Consider the following 18,938-nt stretch of genomic DNA (forward strand, 5'->3'; position numbering starts at 1 on the left):
GGTAAATTAAGAGGAAATTGGCAATAGAAAATGACTAGTTTAGCTTATGGAAAGCAGTCATATAAATTACCATCATCCCTGAACATCAAGAATTGCTATTGTGGATCCTACTTCTGATCATAAAACCCTACACTTAAACATCACTATCAAAGATGAATATCATCATATTCATTGCATATCAAGTATCAAATTCTCTTACAACCCAAACCATCTCCTATTACTTATACATGATCATTTAAAACATCAAACAGTTTAGATTTTTAACTATTTGTAGTTTAGCTTTTGATATATTTTTGGGGAGCGTGAAACTACTTCTTTATTGCTGAATATATATAGGGAAAAAAATATAACAACCATGTTCCCATGACTTCTGAGCATAACCCACTACATAATCCATGTTCCCATGACTTCTGAGCATAACTACATAATAACAACTCCTAAACATATGCAACTGATTTCCTAAAAACAAGCAACAAATAAAACATTCCTAAAGACTCGTTCTGTAGACTAAGGCACATGTGCACATCTCCAACAATCTCCTCCTTGCCTTAGTGTTTGCAAACACCTAACTTGATTCTCAATTTTTCAAATCTTGCTTTTGGAAGGGCTTTGGTCAGCACATCTGCAATCTGCTCCTCTGTCTTGCAATAAATCAGTTTGATTTCACCAGCTCTCTGCTCTTCTCTTAAGTGATACAGCTTGATATTGAAGTGCTTTGTTTTTCCATGAAAAACAGGGTCCTTTGAGATTGCAATAGCAGCTTGATTATCTGCAAAAATCTCTGTTGGCTCAATCTGATTCATGTGCAAGTCTACAAGTAATTTTCTTATCCAAATCGCTTGGTTCACCGTAGCATTTGCTGCAATAAATTCTGCCTCTGCTGTACTTTGAGCAACCACATCTTGCTTTTTTGAACTCCATGAGAAAACACCTGAACCAAAAGTAAAACAAAAACCAGTTGTGCTTCTCATGTCCTTGGTAGAACCTGCCCAATCACTGTCAGAGAATCCTTGAAGCCGGAAATCATCACAATAGGAATACTTAATGTCATAATCTGTTGTACCCTTGACATATCTTAAAATACGTTTAGCAGTTGCAAAATGCACTTCACTGGCACAATTCATAAACCTTGACATCAAGCTTACTGCAAACATTAGATCTGGTCTTGTGGCTGTGAGATACATCAAACAACCGATCAGACTCCTGTATAGCCCTTCATTAACCTTTTCAACTCCATCTTCTTTGCTAAACTTCTCCTTTTGATTCATTGATGTGCTAATCTCTTTGCAATTTTCCATATGAAATTTCTTAAGAATTTCCTTTGCAAACTTCTTTTGACATATGAAGACTCCATCATGGCCTTGCTTCACCTCCATTCCTAGGAAGTAGGTCAATAAATCGAGATCTGTCATTTCAAAAGCTTTGAACAGCTCAGCTTTAAATTCATCCACTAGCTTCTCATTACTCCCTGTAACAAGCAGATCATCAACATAAACAGACACTATAATTAAGTTGGCATTTGATTTCTTCACATATAAAGTGGCTTCACTTGGACTTTTAACAAACTCAAGACTTTGAAGATAATTGTCAACTCTACTACACCAGGCCCTGGGAGCTTGCTTAAGACCATATAAAGCCTTCCTTAATCTGTAAACTTTCTCCTCCTGTCCTTTAACATGAAATCCCTCTGGTTGTTCAACATAGATTTCTTCTCGAAGATAACCATTTAAAAAGGCTGACTTTACATCCAACTGGTAAAGTTTCCAACCTTTTTGTGCAGCCAAGGCCAACAACATCCTAATAGTGTCTAAACGTGCAACAGGAGCAAAAGTTTCTGAAAAATCTACCCCAAAAATTTGACTATACCCCTTCACAACTAACCTGGCTTTGAGTTTGTTAACAGAACCATCAGCATTGAATTTGGTTCTGTAAATCTATTTCACTCCAATGATCTTTCTATTTTGAGGTTTGTCTACCAATTCCCAAGTGCCATTCTTCTCGATCATATGAAGCTCCTCTCTCATGGCTTCAATCCAGTTGTCATCTTTCTCTGCTTCCTTAAATTCTGCAGGTTCAAAAACAGCAACATTGCTTCTTTCATAGATATCAGATAGAGATCTTGTGCCACGAGTTGGGACATCATCGATATTGTCATCAAGATAATGTGTATCCACTAGCACCTGTTTTTTTAATGATTTCTCCCAACTCCATTATTTATCTTCCATAAACTTGACATCTCGACTTACAATAATTTTTCCATTTTGTGGTTGAAAAATTCTGTAAGCTTTGGAAGTGCTGCTATAACCAACAAAAATACCTGCTTCTGCCTTCTTGTCAAGTTTGTCTCGTTTCACCTGTGGCACATAAGAAAAAGAGAGGCAACCAAAAGTTCTTAGATTTTGTAAATCTGGTTTGTAGCCAAACCAGGCCTCAAATGGTGTTTTTCCTTGTACAACTCAAGTTGGCAGCTTATTTAACAGGAAAACTGCTGTGCTTGCAGCTTCTACCCAAAGATTCTTTGGTAACTCCTTTTCATATAGCATGCACCTCGCCATCTCCATGATGCTCCGATTTTTCCTTTCACTCACACCATTCTGTTGTGGAGTGTAAGGTGATGTGAGTTGGTGTTCAATGCCGGTTTCCTCACAAAACTTGTCAAAAACTTCATTTGTGTACTCTTTCCCATTGTCAGACCTTATTATATGCAGCTTGCAATTACTTTGATTCTCCACAAAAGCTTTAAACTTCCAAAAAGTGTTAGCAACCTCAGCTTTGGATTTGAGAAAATAAATCCAGCAAAATCTAGTATAATCATCTATAAAGACAATATAGTATTTACTAGCATTCCAGGATGGAGTTGCTTGAGGTCCTCCAACATCTGTGTGTACAAGTTCCAGCTTGTGTAATGCTCTCCAGGATGATTGAGAAAATGGTTTTCTTACTTGCTTTCCATATTGACAAGCCACACAATCTGCTAGTTTATCCTCCAACAATGCTACACCCTTCACAAAGTTATTTTTCTGCATATATAAAAGTCCAGCATGATGGAAATGCCCAAGTCTTTTATGCCACAATTCTGCATTGCATATATGACTTGCAAGTGCTGCGTGCTCATCCTCCATCAAATTTAAGGCAAAGCTCTTGGCTCTCATCTTCACTTTAAACACATCTTTGCCCCTTGCATCCTTGATTAAGCACCACTTGTCTTCAAAAATAACTTTAAAGCCTTTTTCAACAAGTTGTCCAACACTAAGCAAGTTTTGATCAATATCAGGCACATATAAAACATCAGTGATGTGTTTCAAACCTATCAAGCTTTCAATAGCCACGGTCCCTTTCCCCTTGACTGAGATAAACTCACCATTTCCAATTTTTACTTTGGAAATGAGAGTCTTATCAATCTCTATAAAAAGAGCTTGATCATTGGTCATGTGGTTGGTGCAGCCACTATCTATCAACCAAGAATCACTTGAGCTGTTGTTGGTAGCAAAGCACGTAGCCACGAAGAGTTGTTCTTCCTCTTGTTGTTCTGTGGGCACTCCTGCTGTTTCGAACTGTTGCGATTTGCAGACCCTCTCCATGTGTCCCATATTGGCACACTTTCTACACTTGATATCAGGCCTCCACCAACACCTTTTTGGCATATGGTTCAACTTCTTGCAATATGGGTAAGGTGAACTTGCATCATTTTTGTTGGCTTTGCTAAACTTGCTGCCTTTCTCCATAATTTTCTTGTCTTTTCCTCCTCTAGAATTTTTTGATTTGGCTTTGAAAGCACCTTCTACAGTTTCTTCTTTCCTTATCATTCTTCTTTGCTCTAGAGCCTACAAAGCATTAACTAACTCTGCCAAGGATATGCTTGACAGATCTTTAGACTCTTCCAAAGAAGAAATTTTAGACTTATATTTCTCAGGCAAAGTGACAAGAATTTTTTGGACGATTCTCTCATCAGAAAAGTCCTTACCGAGCAGTCTCACCTTGTTAACAATGCCTAGCAGCTTGTCAGAGTAGTCTTTAATCGTTTTTTACTCCTTCATCTTCACCATCTCGAACTCTCTGATTAGGTTGAGCACTTGCATATTCTTGGTTCTTTCATTGCCCTGGTACTCTTTCTTGAGATAGTCCCATATGTCTTTGGCTGATTCCAGATTCATGATCCTGGTAAATATGGTGCTTGAAACGGCAGAGAAAAGATATGCTTTAGCCTTTGACTTCCTTGTTTTTCTATCCTTATGATTCTTCATTTGTGCCACCGTTGGATTTGCTGGTAGCAGTGGAACATCATAATCTTCTTCTATAGCCTCCCAAAGATCCAATGCCTCAAGGTGGACTGTCATCCTAACAGCCCATGCTTGATAATTTTGGCCATCAAAAACTGGTGGATAAACATGATTGAAGAATGATTGAGTATCAGCCTCCATACTGAAAGTTTTTGTTTGTATCACTCGATCTTACAGGTCCCTCAAGATGAAAGCTCTGATACCAATTTGTAGTTTAGCTTTTGATATATTTTTGGGGAGCGTGAAACTACTTCTTTGTTGCTGAATATATATAGGGAAAAAATATAACAACCATGTTCCCATGACTTCTGAGCATAACCCACTACATAATCCATGTTCCCATGACTTCTGAGCATAACAACTCCTAAACATATGCAACTGATTTCTTAAAAACAAGTAACAAATAAAACATTCCTAAAGACTCGTTCGGCAAACTAAGGCACATGTGCACATCTCCAACACTATTATATAGTAAAGTTTGTTGAATCATGCCTTTACTTCAAAACATTAGGGGATCCTTTCGCCGGTTGTGCAAATTTCTCCTTATCTATATGAACTACATCTATCATTCTTTACAGAAGAGAGGAAAAAAGGATGGTTCTACCAAGTGGAAACAAAAGTCCTTTTGTAGGCTATAGTACTCTAACAAAGAAGTTCACACCTTGGCTACTATGACAAACAATTCGCATCTTTGCTATATCTAGGGTATGAAAACGGTGCCAATCTCATTCCTAAGTCTTTTCTATTACATGCTAAGATTTTTCTCTCTCCTTTTTTCGAAGCTAGATAATTGCTTGAGAAATGAGTGTATTGTTGACAATTCTTCCCCTTACACCATCGCTTTACAAGAGCTAGCGAGATTTTGAAAATGTCAGGGGAGATAAGTGATATTTCGTGAAATCTCAGGGAAGGTTTCTAAAATGATCCCAAAATGGAAAGGCAAAACTGAAAACCAATTGATTAATAGTAATTCAAATTCACTCATTTTAAAGTAGTTCCCGAATCCAAATCAACTAATATAGATGAAATCTTAGTGACTTTCAAGCCAAAAAGATGACCTATGATTCTTCGTGTGGCTGTGTGTTTGCTGTACTGTTGGCCACAACGGTGTGATGACAATCACAAGTTGCAATTTGACCTGAAGTTTATGTGACTCTTTCAATTGAATTGACAGTAAAGTTTAATGGGACACATGTTTTCTAATCTTGTCGAATTGAAATTTGTGGATCCTTTTCTCTGGGGTGCCCCTATCCCTATATATATGGCCAAATGCTGTGCACTTTCATCTACTTTGGAAAAGAAAGGGTATTAAATCTTTTTGTTTACCCCAAAAAAAAATTTTTTTTTTTGATTCTGTGTTGGAAGCCAGTGCATTATCTGCAGATGCAATCCAGTGCATAAAAAAATATACAAAGGAATTCGAGGATATTATACTCTGTTATTTGGAAATCAACTTTTGTTTTCATCCACATAATGATGAAGGTATTCATGTGGGGGAAAAACCAATCTCTAATTTCCCCTGAGGAATACCTTGATCACTAAGACAATCTGTAGCTTTTCAAATTACAAGAAAGAAAATGTGTACACTCTCATGCTTGCATGGACACTGGGTGGATAAAGTGTGTCATGTGATTGATGAAAGAGTTCGTCAAAATCATAAAGCACCAAAAGAAAATCTCATCAGCAGAGGCAGCAAAATTCAAATTGAAGAAATGAAGATGATTAGACCTTTCCTGCATCCTAATCAAAACTCAAAAGGTTCTCTACATGGATTAACTGTGATGGCTGACCTAGGAGAAAGCATTTACAGTTTGTAATAATGAGGTATTTACAATATGGTTGAATATCAACTGAAGAGAAGGAACCAAAGAATGAGACGAGACAACAAAAATAAACTATTCCTGCTTTGTCCTCATTGTTCGATGTAATACCCAGGTCCATGCGTTCAAGAATATCAAGAGGCCAATACCAAACGCTGTCCAAAAAGTTACCAACCACTTTGGCATGGGATTGGGGAATAATCCTGGAGAGCACAACAGCCACAATAGGGAAAAGGATTTATCAGTTGAAACGTAGTCAGTCAAACAAATCATTCATTCTAGAATGAGCTTAGAGTAGAGGATACAGGGGGAAAAAAAGCAAGAGAAATGGTCAGAATAGGAAAGCAAACAAACCATGTCCAAACTTGATACAGATGAGGAGTTCAACAATGCAGATGGCCACGGAGAGCCAACAAAAGGAGCCCACCTTTTTCACTGGTTTTCTGAAAAATCATTAAACCATTCATTCAAGCATCGTGTGGAGAGAGAGAGAGACATGATAGATACTATCCAATAGAGAGAAATAGTACATGGTTTGTGATTGGCAAAAGATGGGGCAGAAAGCAATGGAGTACCTGTCCTGTAAGTAAGAATTGTACTCCCGAATGGTTGGTAATGCAATAAGCCACCACAAAATCAACCTATAAATTACAAGGGGGTTTCGTGGAGGTATCCAAAGGCAAAACTTTAGGAAAAATGTATTCAGCTCCACTGTCAAAAACACAACGCAAAGACTCAGAACTTGAATAAAACGCCAAGGTCCAAGAAGTGGGTGCCATTCATCTTTGTCCCACCGTGCGGGTGTAAATTGACCCAGCGTCCGTTTGACCTGGAAAGTCCCGTAAAAGTTATCCGCATAACAATCAGATATAACAACTGCACTTCTGCCCAAAGGCCAAAAAAAAAAAAGGGCAAGCACAAACACTAGACAACAGCGGCTCCTCAAAAGTGTTTCACTAACAATCCAAAAAGTAGATTGATTGTAGAAGAGTAAACCCATATCAAAGTCGAAGAACTTATCAAATTCCAGAAAATATAGTAGAAATCCACAAAATTGTGGAGCAGGAACATGGTCAACAATACTGCAGTAATACTAGACCAAGAATAAAATAAACTCTTTTGTTCTGCTGCTAGAAGCTGCAGTGATAATAGACTAACAATTGAATGAACTCTTAATTGTGCAGCAGAACATTGAAAATCAATTGATAGCACAAAGAAATAGAGAGAGAGAGAGAGAGAGAGAGAGAGAGAGAGAGGAGGAAGAGGAAGGCTCCAATGATCTTCAATGTATGTGTAACTTTCCATCCTTAATAAGTTTTGCTCGAAAGCAAAATTATTTTCACTCTGTTTATATAGATTTGGGACATGTCAATGGACATATATGATGTCTATGTATTTTTATAGATCACCTCTCCAAGCACTCCAAATACATTCGGAAGGAAATATCAAATCATAACAGAACAGACCTACTATGCGTAAAAAAGGAAGACAGAAACACCAAGAAATCATTGACACTTGGCAATTAAATTTCATTGATACAAAAACCAAATGATGTAATTTGAATGATGCAATTGAAGGAGGTACCATGACAAACATACATTGGAAAGGGAATTATTACAAACAGAGGTGAATGTCCAGAACTATCAGAACCTTCCAACAAGCTGATAGTCTTCTGCTTTTCGATTCCTAAATTTAATTACAATGTTCATAAAATTCTAACTACAAACCCATACAAATTCTCCAATCACTAACCATCATGGTTTTGTCTATAGAAAATGCTTGATTTTCCTTCACTTGTAATTGTTCAATGCAAGAGGAAATCAAGAAGCTTAGACAACACAAAGTCCAAAAAGTGAAAGATATCTGCTGAGGAAGGCAAGTTATGGAGCATACACTTTTATCAAAAGCGAGAGAGAATGCAACAGAAGGTTATACTCAATAGGCTAGAGAAATTTCTGTCTTGGTAACAAACGGAAATTTCTGCCTTAGGTCGGATACCCGAAAAGAGATGAAAAGATCTGATGGCCAACAGAAGTTTATAAAACAATCTCAAAGCACAGAGAAGTAAAGTAACTGGAGTGAAACACATACTTTGCCCATGATATTTGGCTGCCGACTTATGCCAACCCATTCATATGTCCTACCATCAAAGTACCGTACAGTGCGCATTCCTGCCCAAATTCCTAAAGAACAAAGCAATAACACAAACAAGAAAGTCACTTTCAACTAACCAACAAATGACCTGAAAATAGCAGGAAAAGGAAATCGACTATACAATTATAGGAAAGCATTCAAAAAATGACATCCCTTTTCCCAAAACGAGGATTTGTTACTCTTTATCAAATAACATCAGACATTAATATGGCTGCACCCATCAATTTTTCGCTGTTGAAAATTTTCAAAAGGAAGATGCTTCATTATTCCCATTGTTCTCTACTTGACAATATGGTGCACACCTTAACTTAGCTAGAATTACATTTTTTAAGTCATAGCTAAATTTATGTGAAGAAAACATAATCAAAAAACTTTAAATGGAAAGCTATACAATTTCAACTCCCAAAAATATCAACAAAGCCAAAACATAAGTTTCACTTTGAAATGAAAGGTAATGAACATTTTCCTCAGCACCTTCAACAAACTTTTTAACATGAGATTCCAAAGTATCAGCCCAAGCATTAACTCATCTCCTACCACAAAGTCTTTCTCAACAGAGTGATCGACAGCTCACAATCACTTTCAATAGGACCACAATTGTAACAATCAGAGGAATGCCATCTCAAGTCTTGCAAGGAAAAAATAATAAAAAATTATTCATGTTGCATGCATCCTAATACCCTGACCATCTTAACTGACAAGTACCATCATGCATATGAACAAGAAGTGGGATGTGTCCTAGGGATAATGTATCTAGCCAACATTGACAAACATAGACAACAAAATAAAGTGGCTGTAAAAAGAAAGCTAATGCCTGTAGTTATAGCAAGCAACCAACATAACGGCTTCAAGGTACTTACCAAACCAATTGCAGATCAAAATGTCAAGAACAATGCTGTCCCACCAGCACTCATTGAAGTTCGGTAGCATGTGGCGGAAGGTAAGCTGATAATACAAATGAAAGAAGAAAAATACTCATAGGATAGGTAGGAAAATCACTAATCATTAAGCATAGTTGACTAAGCCTCTCACCTCCATTAACTCAAATCCAATAGATAATACCCATAAAAGAGGTTGGTTACGAATCATTATGGCCTTTCCCCACCATCCAAGGATATGTGCCAAAACAAACTCATCAAAAAGCGTATCCTAGAAAAGGCAGAATGAAATTTTAAAAGATGCAAGAGACAGGCATTCGGTACCATGCTTCATGTATAATATAAGCAGGAGAAAAAATAAGGAGAGATTAACTTTATGAGGTAGAAGGACTGAGAGAATTCATACATAAACATTCTTAAACCTGCTTGTGGGATTTTCAGGCACATATATCCGGCAATCAGCACCATAAGATCTCTCTGGAAGTTCTGCAAGAAAAAGGGAGCTTAGAAAACAAAGCCAAAAATACTCAGATACTTGATCTGTTTCAGAAAACATTTGTGTAATCCACATAGAGCCATTAATAGCCAATTCAGTAACTGAAAATGTGAAGATGAAATCCATTACCAACACCAAGATCAGGATGCAGATATCTCATGAACTCCCGAGCATCATCTCGCTTCTGAAGATCAGGAAAAGGGAAAAAAATTAGTAGCTACACCAAAACTAACAGTTTAGGTACAAAATCCCATAGATGACACAAAAATACTTCTAAAAAAATCGTAGATATGAAATCTGGTTCCAGAACAAGGTTAATGCAGGACTTTGAGAGGGGAGGGGGGAGGGGCCAGAGAAATCAAGAATAGGAAACAGACTTGATACTTCCTTTCACCACAAGTGGCAAGTATCAAACAAATGATAAAAACAAAATGCACTTTCAAAGTTCTTATTACTTTTAGACTTCATTAAAAAAATTTAAAAAAAAAATGAACCAACTATACTTGAGCTTAGCACCACTACTGAAATCATCATGAATAATCAGAATAAATAACTAAAACAGAAAACAAACTTAAAATTAAAGTCTTAGCACCTGCAAAGGAAGCAAAAATAAAGAATCCAAACAAAAGAAATCACCTGAAAAAGCAAAAATGTCAATGCAACAAGGTAAATCACAGCCATTCCATGAACCAGCCGCCAAATTGCAGGATGAGGCCTAATCAATATCCTGCAAGTGTAAGAAAGTAAAAAAGGAAATCATGGCACAATCCCTTTGCTGTTCAGCATATAAGAACTCTATGAAGCACTTCAACAATCCATCTTGTTCCCCAACCACATGACCCCATGGTCACAGATTAAGTAACTAAATTTCAGTATATTTCTCCTTATTCTTAACTTCAGTTGGGAACCACGCAACCACCCATCAACAATTAGCTGCCTCATGACACAGCAAGTCATCCATTTAGAGAAAAAGGTAAAGAACAAGAATTAATTGCTCTTGGTCAAAGCAACGACAAACTCTGGAATGGTTGCCATGTATCTTATTCCCAAAACTTTCATACCATTACTTGTGGACTCACATTTGAATTTAAAGGTTTTATTTTTTATACACTTTGACACAGCAGGAAAAAAAAGAATAAGAAAACTTTTAGAGTTAACATTTGCAATTCATGGGCTGACCTGTGCTCGGGTATAATATTTAAAAGGACAATACCAGTACAATTTATCAAGGCATTATAACAATAGAAGAGTGTTCCTTTCTCATGAAGCTTACCTGTTAAAATCAGCCTAAATGAAAAAAAAGGCCATTTGACAACTTCCTCACTCATCATAAACTTCAGTTACTTTAAGAAACACCAGAAGACAAGAAGAACCAATATTGAGTATGTTAGTATTGTACTTACGTATCAGGGGCTTGCAGCAAGCAATAAGTAAGAAAAACTGCGATCATTGCCCATACACCCCTATCAAATGCCATAAATGCATTGGTACCTTAAAAAAAACTGATTCTGAAAAAATTAATGTAGGAAGGAGAGCGCTCATAAAAAGAAAAGACAAACCTTTTCACAGATGCAACACTATCTCCAGCTGAAACGCTTTCAGGCTCAAGGGCTCCACTGGCCCAGCTAAAAATTTATTTTAAAAAAAGGATCAAAAGAATCAGGAAACAGAATACACATTCCACATACTGCATATAATACGACAGCCATGCCAGGACCACAACAAAATAAAAACTATTCAAGCAGTTGAATAAACATGATGCATGAGATCTGCAATGAGAAAATAAGCATGCAATTTGGGAGGCATAAGGACCAAGATTGATACAGTAGTATATTTGTATATCCTCCATAAGCTAGAGATGCTCGAGTAGGCTATGGTGAAATTTAAACTACTACATGCTAGAATATCTGTCTGAAAGAGGGAAAAGTAGCTTCAAAATGGGACAAGGTGGGTTGACAAGATTCTTAAATTGATGGAACAATAAAATAGGGAGAAAATAAGCCTAGATCAGAAGCTGAAAAGTGATGAAGTCAAACAATTGGCAGTATTCAAGGCAGCCAAGAAAATGTTAAGCTACTCTACTGAAAAAGTGTATTAGATATTGAATTACAAAAACTAATCAAAAAGTAATTGTCTATATAACTGGTTATAGTTACTCCCAACACTAACTTCTTTACAAAATGGAAAGCTGTATGTACCACATAGATGCATAGTCTCAACCAACACTAAGGAAAAAAATCAGAAACTAAAAGGGGGATCATTTCCAACTAGACATCACAATTGGTTGGAAATTTGATTTATTTTTTCACCATAATTTTACAGGAATTCCATGACTCTGGTTGTAGAATTCATCTAGACAACAAAACGTCATCAACTTTGCCAATTTGGAAAATATGCTGAAGCTTAATGGACTTTACAATGTTACCCCAACAAAGCTTAAAGCATAAGATCCGAAGGGAACTAAAATTCTGGAGGCCTCTCTTATGGCAACTAAGATGGCAACTGGTAATTAAATAGAAATGCCGAATGTTCTAGATGCTTTTTTGAAATGCCAAGCATATAGCTGTAATAACAGAAGAAGCTCTTCAACCAAGAATATACACTCTACCAGTCTACCTAGATTTCAACAACTTAGAGGCTGAGAGAGGAGTCAAGTTTAAATTTTCAGCCTGTGGCTGAGAGCAAAGAACAAAGTTGATCGTCAGGTATTCACATGACTGAGGGTATAAAAATTAAACATGACCGCTTCTAAAGGCTAATCGACCACAGTTTATGTTAATTTGTGCTTTGGATTCCCTAAGTACCTAGAATCACCAAAGTTGGATTCGTATGAAATGTACCTCATAACTTGAAACATCTATACAACTAAAAAGAAAAAAAAAAATAGCTGAAAACCAAAATAGTCAATCTATCATATAAGTAGTGCTTGCTTACATGAGAAAACAGGCACCAACAAACAACAATGTAAGTGTGCGAGGTTTGTATGCCCAGGCAGTCCATGGATCCAACTCATCATCAGCACTTGATATGTTGACATTACCATTTTGCTTTGCAGTATAATCCTTCCTCCTCATTTTCTGATGATCATTAGGGTCCATTTCCTAGAGTTGAGAAGAATTCAAGTTTCCAATTTCAATGGCAAAACAGGCATAACAAGAAAAAGAAAAGAAAGAAATGCTGCTTCAAGAAAATAGATAAACTAACACTAGCTATATCAGAAAAGATTAGATAATAAATGTCCAGAAAGAAGTACTGAAAGTGAAACGACAATAACATCGCTATACTTTGAAGCATGAACTCTACAGACATCGCCAACAAAAACGATTTGGCAATAAGAATAAGAGAGTGAGTCCTGTGAGCTTAGAGATGTCAAAATCATTGTTAGTATGAGCGGAATTGTCAACCCCACTCACAGATGGCATATGGTTGGAAAAAGGCATACAAACAAGTGTCAAAAGATGAATAAATAAATAACTAGCAAGTACCCCATGTCAGGCCATGTACTCTACACACAACAATCCAGAAGAAAGGTAATAATCAAGGACAGCAAAAAAGGAAGTCAAAGGACATCCTAAATATCAGCATACCTTCCCGGCAATTACATAATCAAAGCTAGTCTTGGTATTCTTAGCCTATACAGTGAATATTACCGCCCAAACATCAGTTCAGCTAGAGTCACTTCGACAGCTTTATCATAATAAATTTGCTTCTTTACTTACACAACATGGCCATGCGGTAAACTTAAAAAAAAAAAGAAAAAAAGGACGCATATAATAAGCTGAATAATCAATAAGATGTACAAGATATCCCTTTTAAAAAAGATTTTTGAATTTCATTAACCAGAAATCATATCACCCGCATAACAACTTCTGAAACAGCTCAGCGACAGTAAAAGTTCAGTTCAAAAGTTAAAAAAGTTATCATTACCATTAAATGCATTGGTAATACTTTACAGAAGATGAGAATTTGAGAACTTCATAAGCATCAAAAAGCCTTAAAAATCAAAACACAAATTAAAAAAAAATTCCCTCCTGAACACGGCAATAACCAAACAGAATCAACGCCACACAAGTGGGAAAAAAAAGCTGACATAACAGTATACTAACAAGAAAAGAAACCTAAAACCAAATTGAAATCATTATTGCCACTGAATTTAATAGACAAAATCTAAACTTTAAACTCCCTCCTCCCTCCCCAATGCTATTAATACCTCTACTCAATATTGCATGTGATCAGAAACCGTTACAATCTCCCAAATTTCCACTAAAAAAATGGAAATCATGGAAAAAGTAACGCTTATCCAATCCAAAACTTACCATTACTCAAGCAAATAACAACAGCTCAGAATTCAAAACCCAGCAAAACAGCCCAGAAAGCATTGCCTGCCAGGTTGCCAACCCCACACGTTATTGGCATAAAAATGACGACTTTACACCATAAAAACCAAGGATAAGAATACAAATGGAGAAAATTACAATTGAATAGAAGGAAGAAATGGGAAAACAAGCAGAACCCAGAAAAGTTAATTGAGTATTTAATCAGTTAATGAAGACAGCAACATACGTAATGGTACGAAAAAAAATGCCAGATGTTGTCGAGGGATACCTGGCCGAACGATGAAATGGCAGGGTGATTGAGGCCGTTGGATCAAACCCCTCGTGTTAGACAATAGTAAAAGACCAAAAACTTTAATGAATTTATCGAGATTGACAAGAAGAAAGGAGCAGAAAATGAAAAGAAAAGCAAGACTAAAAGATAACTGCCTCTTCTTTCTGTTCTTCTCCCTCTCTTAAAAGGTAGTTTTGTAGTAGTAATAATAATAAGGCGGTGGTGGCGGTATTTATAGTAACGGAAGGAGGGACGGAGAAAGGTCAGCTGTTCTTTTTGCCAGTTTTCTTTAATTTTCTGCGAAATCTTTCTCCCTCCCTGCCAGAAGAAGCTGGATGACAAGGAGGAGAAATGCGTGTCAAAAAAGTGTGTGTGTCTGTGTACGATGGTCAAAAGACTTGATCTGAGGATTGTGTGTGTGTGTGTGTGTGTGTGTTTTGGTGCAGTGTTGCGTGTGTATATTAGATACGGAGTTCGAGGAAAAGGACGGTGGTTTTGGAGTAATTAATTGATTGCTATTTGCTACGACTGATAGTCTATTACTTCTACAGGGTACCCTCTGGTGACTGCTGCTACTTCTTGTTTCGTTTTTCTTAGGTTTAATTCAATCTACCCATACTTGGATCTTAAACCTTTTCCTGTATTTTTTTTTTTTGCTGGATTTATATTGCAAATGGGGTGTTAACTGTTAAAGGATGCTGACGATTAGATGCTTGTTTTATAAATTTTTTTTTTTTAGCAAAAAGTTTAAATGAATGCAATTTCGATCATCATCATGAATCAAAACATGTTTATAGAACTATTGATCGCTATTCACCAACATCAGACTTATTCTGCAGTGTAAGAAGTCAAAAGTATAATAACTCCGAACTTGACGCTAGATTGGATTCTAAAAACTTCGGCCTTGCTTGGATTGAAGGTTTTGGTCGGAAAATATTATCGTTTTCCGTGATCACATTTCCTTATCACCTTTTTCCCTCACATATATCAAATCGCTACAGTAATTTTTCCATGAAAAATGACGGAAAATGCAATCCAAACACAACCTTCCTCTTACCGATGTCAAGCTTATTCGAATAATTGTTAAAAAAAATGGATACATTAACATTAAAGTACAGTAGTATTTATGATTCAATTCCAACTAGTGTCGATTTTAGTACAGAGTGAAAATATTCAAGTATATATGGAGAATTTGTACAAGGTGGTTGCACAGAGCCAGAAAGTTCACAAGAGGTACCATCTGTTTAATACTACTACTACTAAACATAGCTAGGAGGATGAGAATGTTAGGCCTTGCTTCGATTGCTGTTTTCGGTAGAAAAATTTTGTCATTTTCCGTGAACACATTTTTCTATTACCTTTTTTCCTTACATACATCAAATCGCTACAGTAATTTTTTCACGAAAAATGACGAAAAATGCAATCCAAACGAGACCTTAATAAATGAAAGTACAGTTTTGTTGTTCTGCAAGGGATATACATGAATTGCAGCTTAAATATGTGGATGAACCAGCTTGTTCTTTTTATATGTCAAGATATTTATGTTTTTCAAATCTTCATACCAATACTCAATGATTAATGAAGCTCGATTCTACTCCACCCCTCGAGCAAAATTCTTCCAAGTGAATAAAACCTCAACTGGAAGGGAAAAATAAAAATAAAACCTCAACTAGAAGGGAAAAATAAAAAAAAGTACTAATAATTAAATTGAGAAGCAAACGTGGAAAGTCTTCTTGGCAACTTTATTGACAGTGACAAAAGGTCCTTTATGTAGATGCCTATTGCCTAAAGCCTAAAGGGCCCTTCTTTCTGGGATAGCAATTTCCAATAGCAACAGCATATTATCAACTGTTAATTAGGTGCTTTCAGGCATATGCCTTGTACCATTGCCCAGGCTGGTATATGTGACCAACATGCCATTTTACTGGCTATCCCTGACAAATTTTAGTTTGCATTAAAATACAGGCTTCAACTGGTCCAACAAACCCCAGTGCTTGAGATGTTGCATTTTTTCACTGCAATAGCAGATTACAAATACTTGGTTGAGCCTCAGGATAGTCTACTAAAAATGAAGAGCGATCTGTCTAACGGATGTCCGTAGGACACTTGTTAAGATATATTTCAAGCATTATATTTTTTAAGTGATAGATTAAGTGAATACTATACATGCTAATAAGTGGTCTAAAGGCACCTGCTAGAAAAACCTGCAAAGAGATCTAAGCAAAAGAAGTTTGCCCTTTTTGGAAATCTCTTTTTCTTGATTCCCCAGCTCATGAAAAAGTCTGTACAGAGAGTGGTGGGGTTGGATTCACTGAAGTTGGCTTAGCCAGTTAAAATGAGAGTGGATAAACTCTACTCCAGTGGCTTTATTAATTATTGCCCACCTATTAGCTTTAAAAATCAGAAAAGAAAAAGAGTGCCAGTCAAACAATGGCTGTGAGGATCTAGGATGTAATGATTCCTGGTTTGATTTATTAACCACAAAAGATTCAGAAAGATTGCTTTCTGTTCTTTTGGGACCTTCCAATGATGTAGGTCTAATTACTTTGCTTAATTTCTTTGACTGCACAACTTTTTGTTTCCGTGATTCTTGAGTTCCTAGAAAAGTTTGTTGTGTATAATTAAGTACAAAAACTTTGATACCCTCGTCATTATTTGTCAGAATATTTGGTACAATCATTCCAATACATTGGAAGATTACACAATAATTGGAATAAGATATCTTCATTAAGATACATTGAAATGTCCTCTAGTCTGGCAAATATAACCGACCATGATTTTGTGAATGACTAATCATTTGAGGCAAGATATCTTGATTAAGATTAGGGTGCTTGAGATTCAAGAAATTACTTGGCTAGCTCTTACCACTAGACACAACAATAGCTATCAACTATTTCTACATAGGAGAGGCACTCAACCCCATTTTTTGTTTGAGCAAATGATCAATAATGACCCTAATGTCATTTATGGCAAAAATTTTTAAGGGCCAAGTTGCTACTATCTTTTTTCCTTCTTGACTTGAAAAATTGAGCCACAACTTTAATTTCAAGGGTAAAACAGGAGCAAAGTATTGGCTCAATGTGTTTTTCTGCAACTTTTATGGCTTTTAGAAAAGTTTACTCTTAACAAACAAAAGGTTTGTTTGGATTGTAAGTTATTTGAGATATTTTTACTGTAGCACTTTTTGTGATGTGATGTATGTGAGATAAAAAGGTAATTGAGAAGATAAAAAGATGTATTGAAAATTGTAATGATGATGTAAGTAAATATATTTGGAGAAATAATCAGCTGTTTAAGTCCCTGGGGCATTTCTCTGCTGAAAAAGCTTTCCCCAAGCTATCAAACAATAATGATAGATCAATTTTTTTCATGTAATTCATTATCTGATAATACATCAACAGTGTAATATGCAATGGTTCACTCAGGATAAGAAGGTTTGGACAACAATTACCCCCAATGCAATTGCCAATTCTTGATTCTCAAAAAATTAGAAAAAAAAAAAACAGCAAGCTGGCAAGCCACCTTGTGTGGTCCAGATTGGTAGGTAGTATCCTACTATTCTCAACCCAAAATTGGAAATGAAGAGACAGAAAAATTAAGAATACTAAGGTTTTAGTTGCAGTTGGGCCCAGAATTATTTAATAAACGACTATTAGAACTACATGTAATGTACAAAAAATGTGGCCCACGGTCAATATTGACTGTAGGGTTGAAGATATAGAGAGATTCCAAACAGAAAGAGACAATATTATTCCACAACCCATCAAATCTTCTCTCTAGCATACAATGACATCTCTGTTTAGTATAATGCGCAGTGGTGTAGTCTATAAATTTGCCCCCTCTTGTTTTACATATTTTGAGTATAAATCTTTCGACTTTCATGCAAATTCTAATGGAAGAAAGTATGTTATAGATCCATCGGTCTGTATATGCACTGTGTTTTTCATAATAGGTCATTCTCGCACGTACATTTTGTCTGGAATTTGTGAGGTTTTACATTTTTGTGACAGATTACTTGCGTAAATTCGATTCATATCTCAAAAATTTCATAACAACAGTGTTCCAAAACAAAGGAAGCAACCGATGTATTAATATCGATCGATCGACGGTGCAAATGGTTTTGGCTATTATTTATTGAAAGCAAGGCATTTTTGGGGGGGAATTTAATTTATCCCTCTGTAACTTAATTTGGTGAAAGTAGAAGGGCCTTAATCTATGCTGATGACAAAAATTTTGTCCTTATGATGATCATCAAGACCAAGCAAGCTTAGAAAATAATAATTGATTTAGACCTGACAGGCCGTCCCACCTCCCCATATGGTTTGAGATTTTGACCCATCTTTCTTGGTTATATTATAGGTTGGGAATCACGCATCTAAGATCTAAACCAACATGGCCCAGAAAAAGAAGACACAACGGAAAGTAGTAAAAAACAATTAGCCCATGGCCATATATATTGGGACAAGGGCTCTTCCCAGAAAAGGATCCACAAATTTCAATTCGACAAGATTAAAAAACATGTGTCCCATTAAGCTTTACTGTCAAATTCAATTGATGAAAATGTGACATAAACTTTAGGTCAAATTGCAACTTGTGATTGTCATCACACCGTTGTGGCCAACAGTCCAGCAAACACACAGCCACACGACGAAGAATCATAGGACATCCTGTTGGCTTGAAAGCCACTAAGACTCTTATCTAA

General features: G+C 36.3%; 1 protein-coding gene across 5 annotated transcripts; it reads right to left on the reverse strand.

Annotated features, from left to right (window-relative positions):
* Positions 1-5,984: 5,984 nt before the first annotated feature.
* LOC113719358 (CDP-diacylglycerol--serine O-phosphatidyltransferase 1) lies at positions 5,985-14,670 on the reverse strand. 5 transcript variants are annotated; one of them, XM_027244569.2, is made up of 14 exons: positions 14,234-14,670; positions 13,945-14,010; positions 12,563-12,729; positions 11,188-11,253; positions 11,032-11,091; positions 10,265-10,355; positions 9,758-9,812; positions 9,539-9,618; positions 9,287-9,403; positions 9,115-9,199; positions 8,192-8,283; positions 6,631-6,929; positions 6,455-6,543; positions 5,985-6,303 (listed from the first exon to the last, which is right to left on the reverse strand). In XM_027244569.2, the coding sequence occupies exons 2-14, from the start codon at positions 13,945-13,947 to the stop codon at positions 6,176-6,178; spliced, it is 1,332 nt and encodes a 443-aa protein (XP_027100370.1). In that variant the 5' UTR covers positions 13,948-14,010; positions 14,234-14,670; the 3' UTR covers positions 5,985-6,175. The 5 variants fall into 5 exon arrangements, with proteins under 5 accessions (XP_027100370.1, XP_027100372.1, XP_071928738.1 ...); XM_027244571.2 differs by having other exon boundaries at positions 6,676-6,929; positions 14,234-14,669; XM_072072637.1 differs by lacking the exon at positions 11,032-11,091.
* Positions 14,671-18,938: the final 4,268 nt, after the last annotated feature.

This window comes from Coffea arabica, chromosome 11e (assembly GCF_036785885.1).
Source record: "Coffea arabica cultivar ET-39 chromosome 11e, Coffea Arabica ET-39 HiFi, whole genome shotgun sequence".
NCBI classification, from domain to species: domain Eukaryota; kingdom Viridiplantae; phylum Streptophyta; class Magnoliopsida; order Gentianales; family Rubiaceae; genus Coffea; species Coffea arabica.

Bases quoted from the DNA above. Each gene is read 5' to 3' on its own strand.
- LOC113719358 (XM_027244569.2), bottom strand. The intron at 11,092-11,187 runs GTTTGTCTTTTC...GGCATTTGATAG, and splicing joins AGTGTTGCATCTGTGAAAAG to GGGTGTATGGGCAATGATCG. The intron at 6,544-6,630 runs GTACTATTTCTC...ATGATTTTTCAG, and splicing joins TTTTGCCAATCACAAACCAT to AAAACCAGTGAAAAAGGTGG.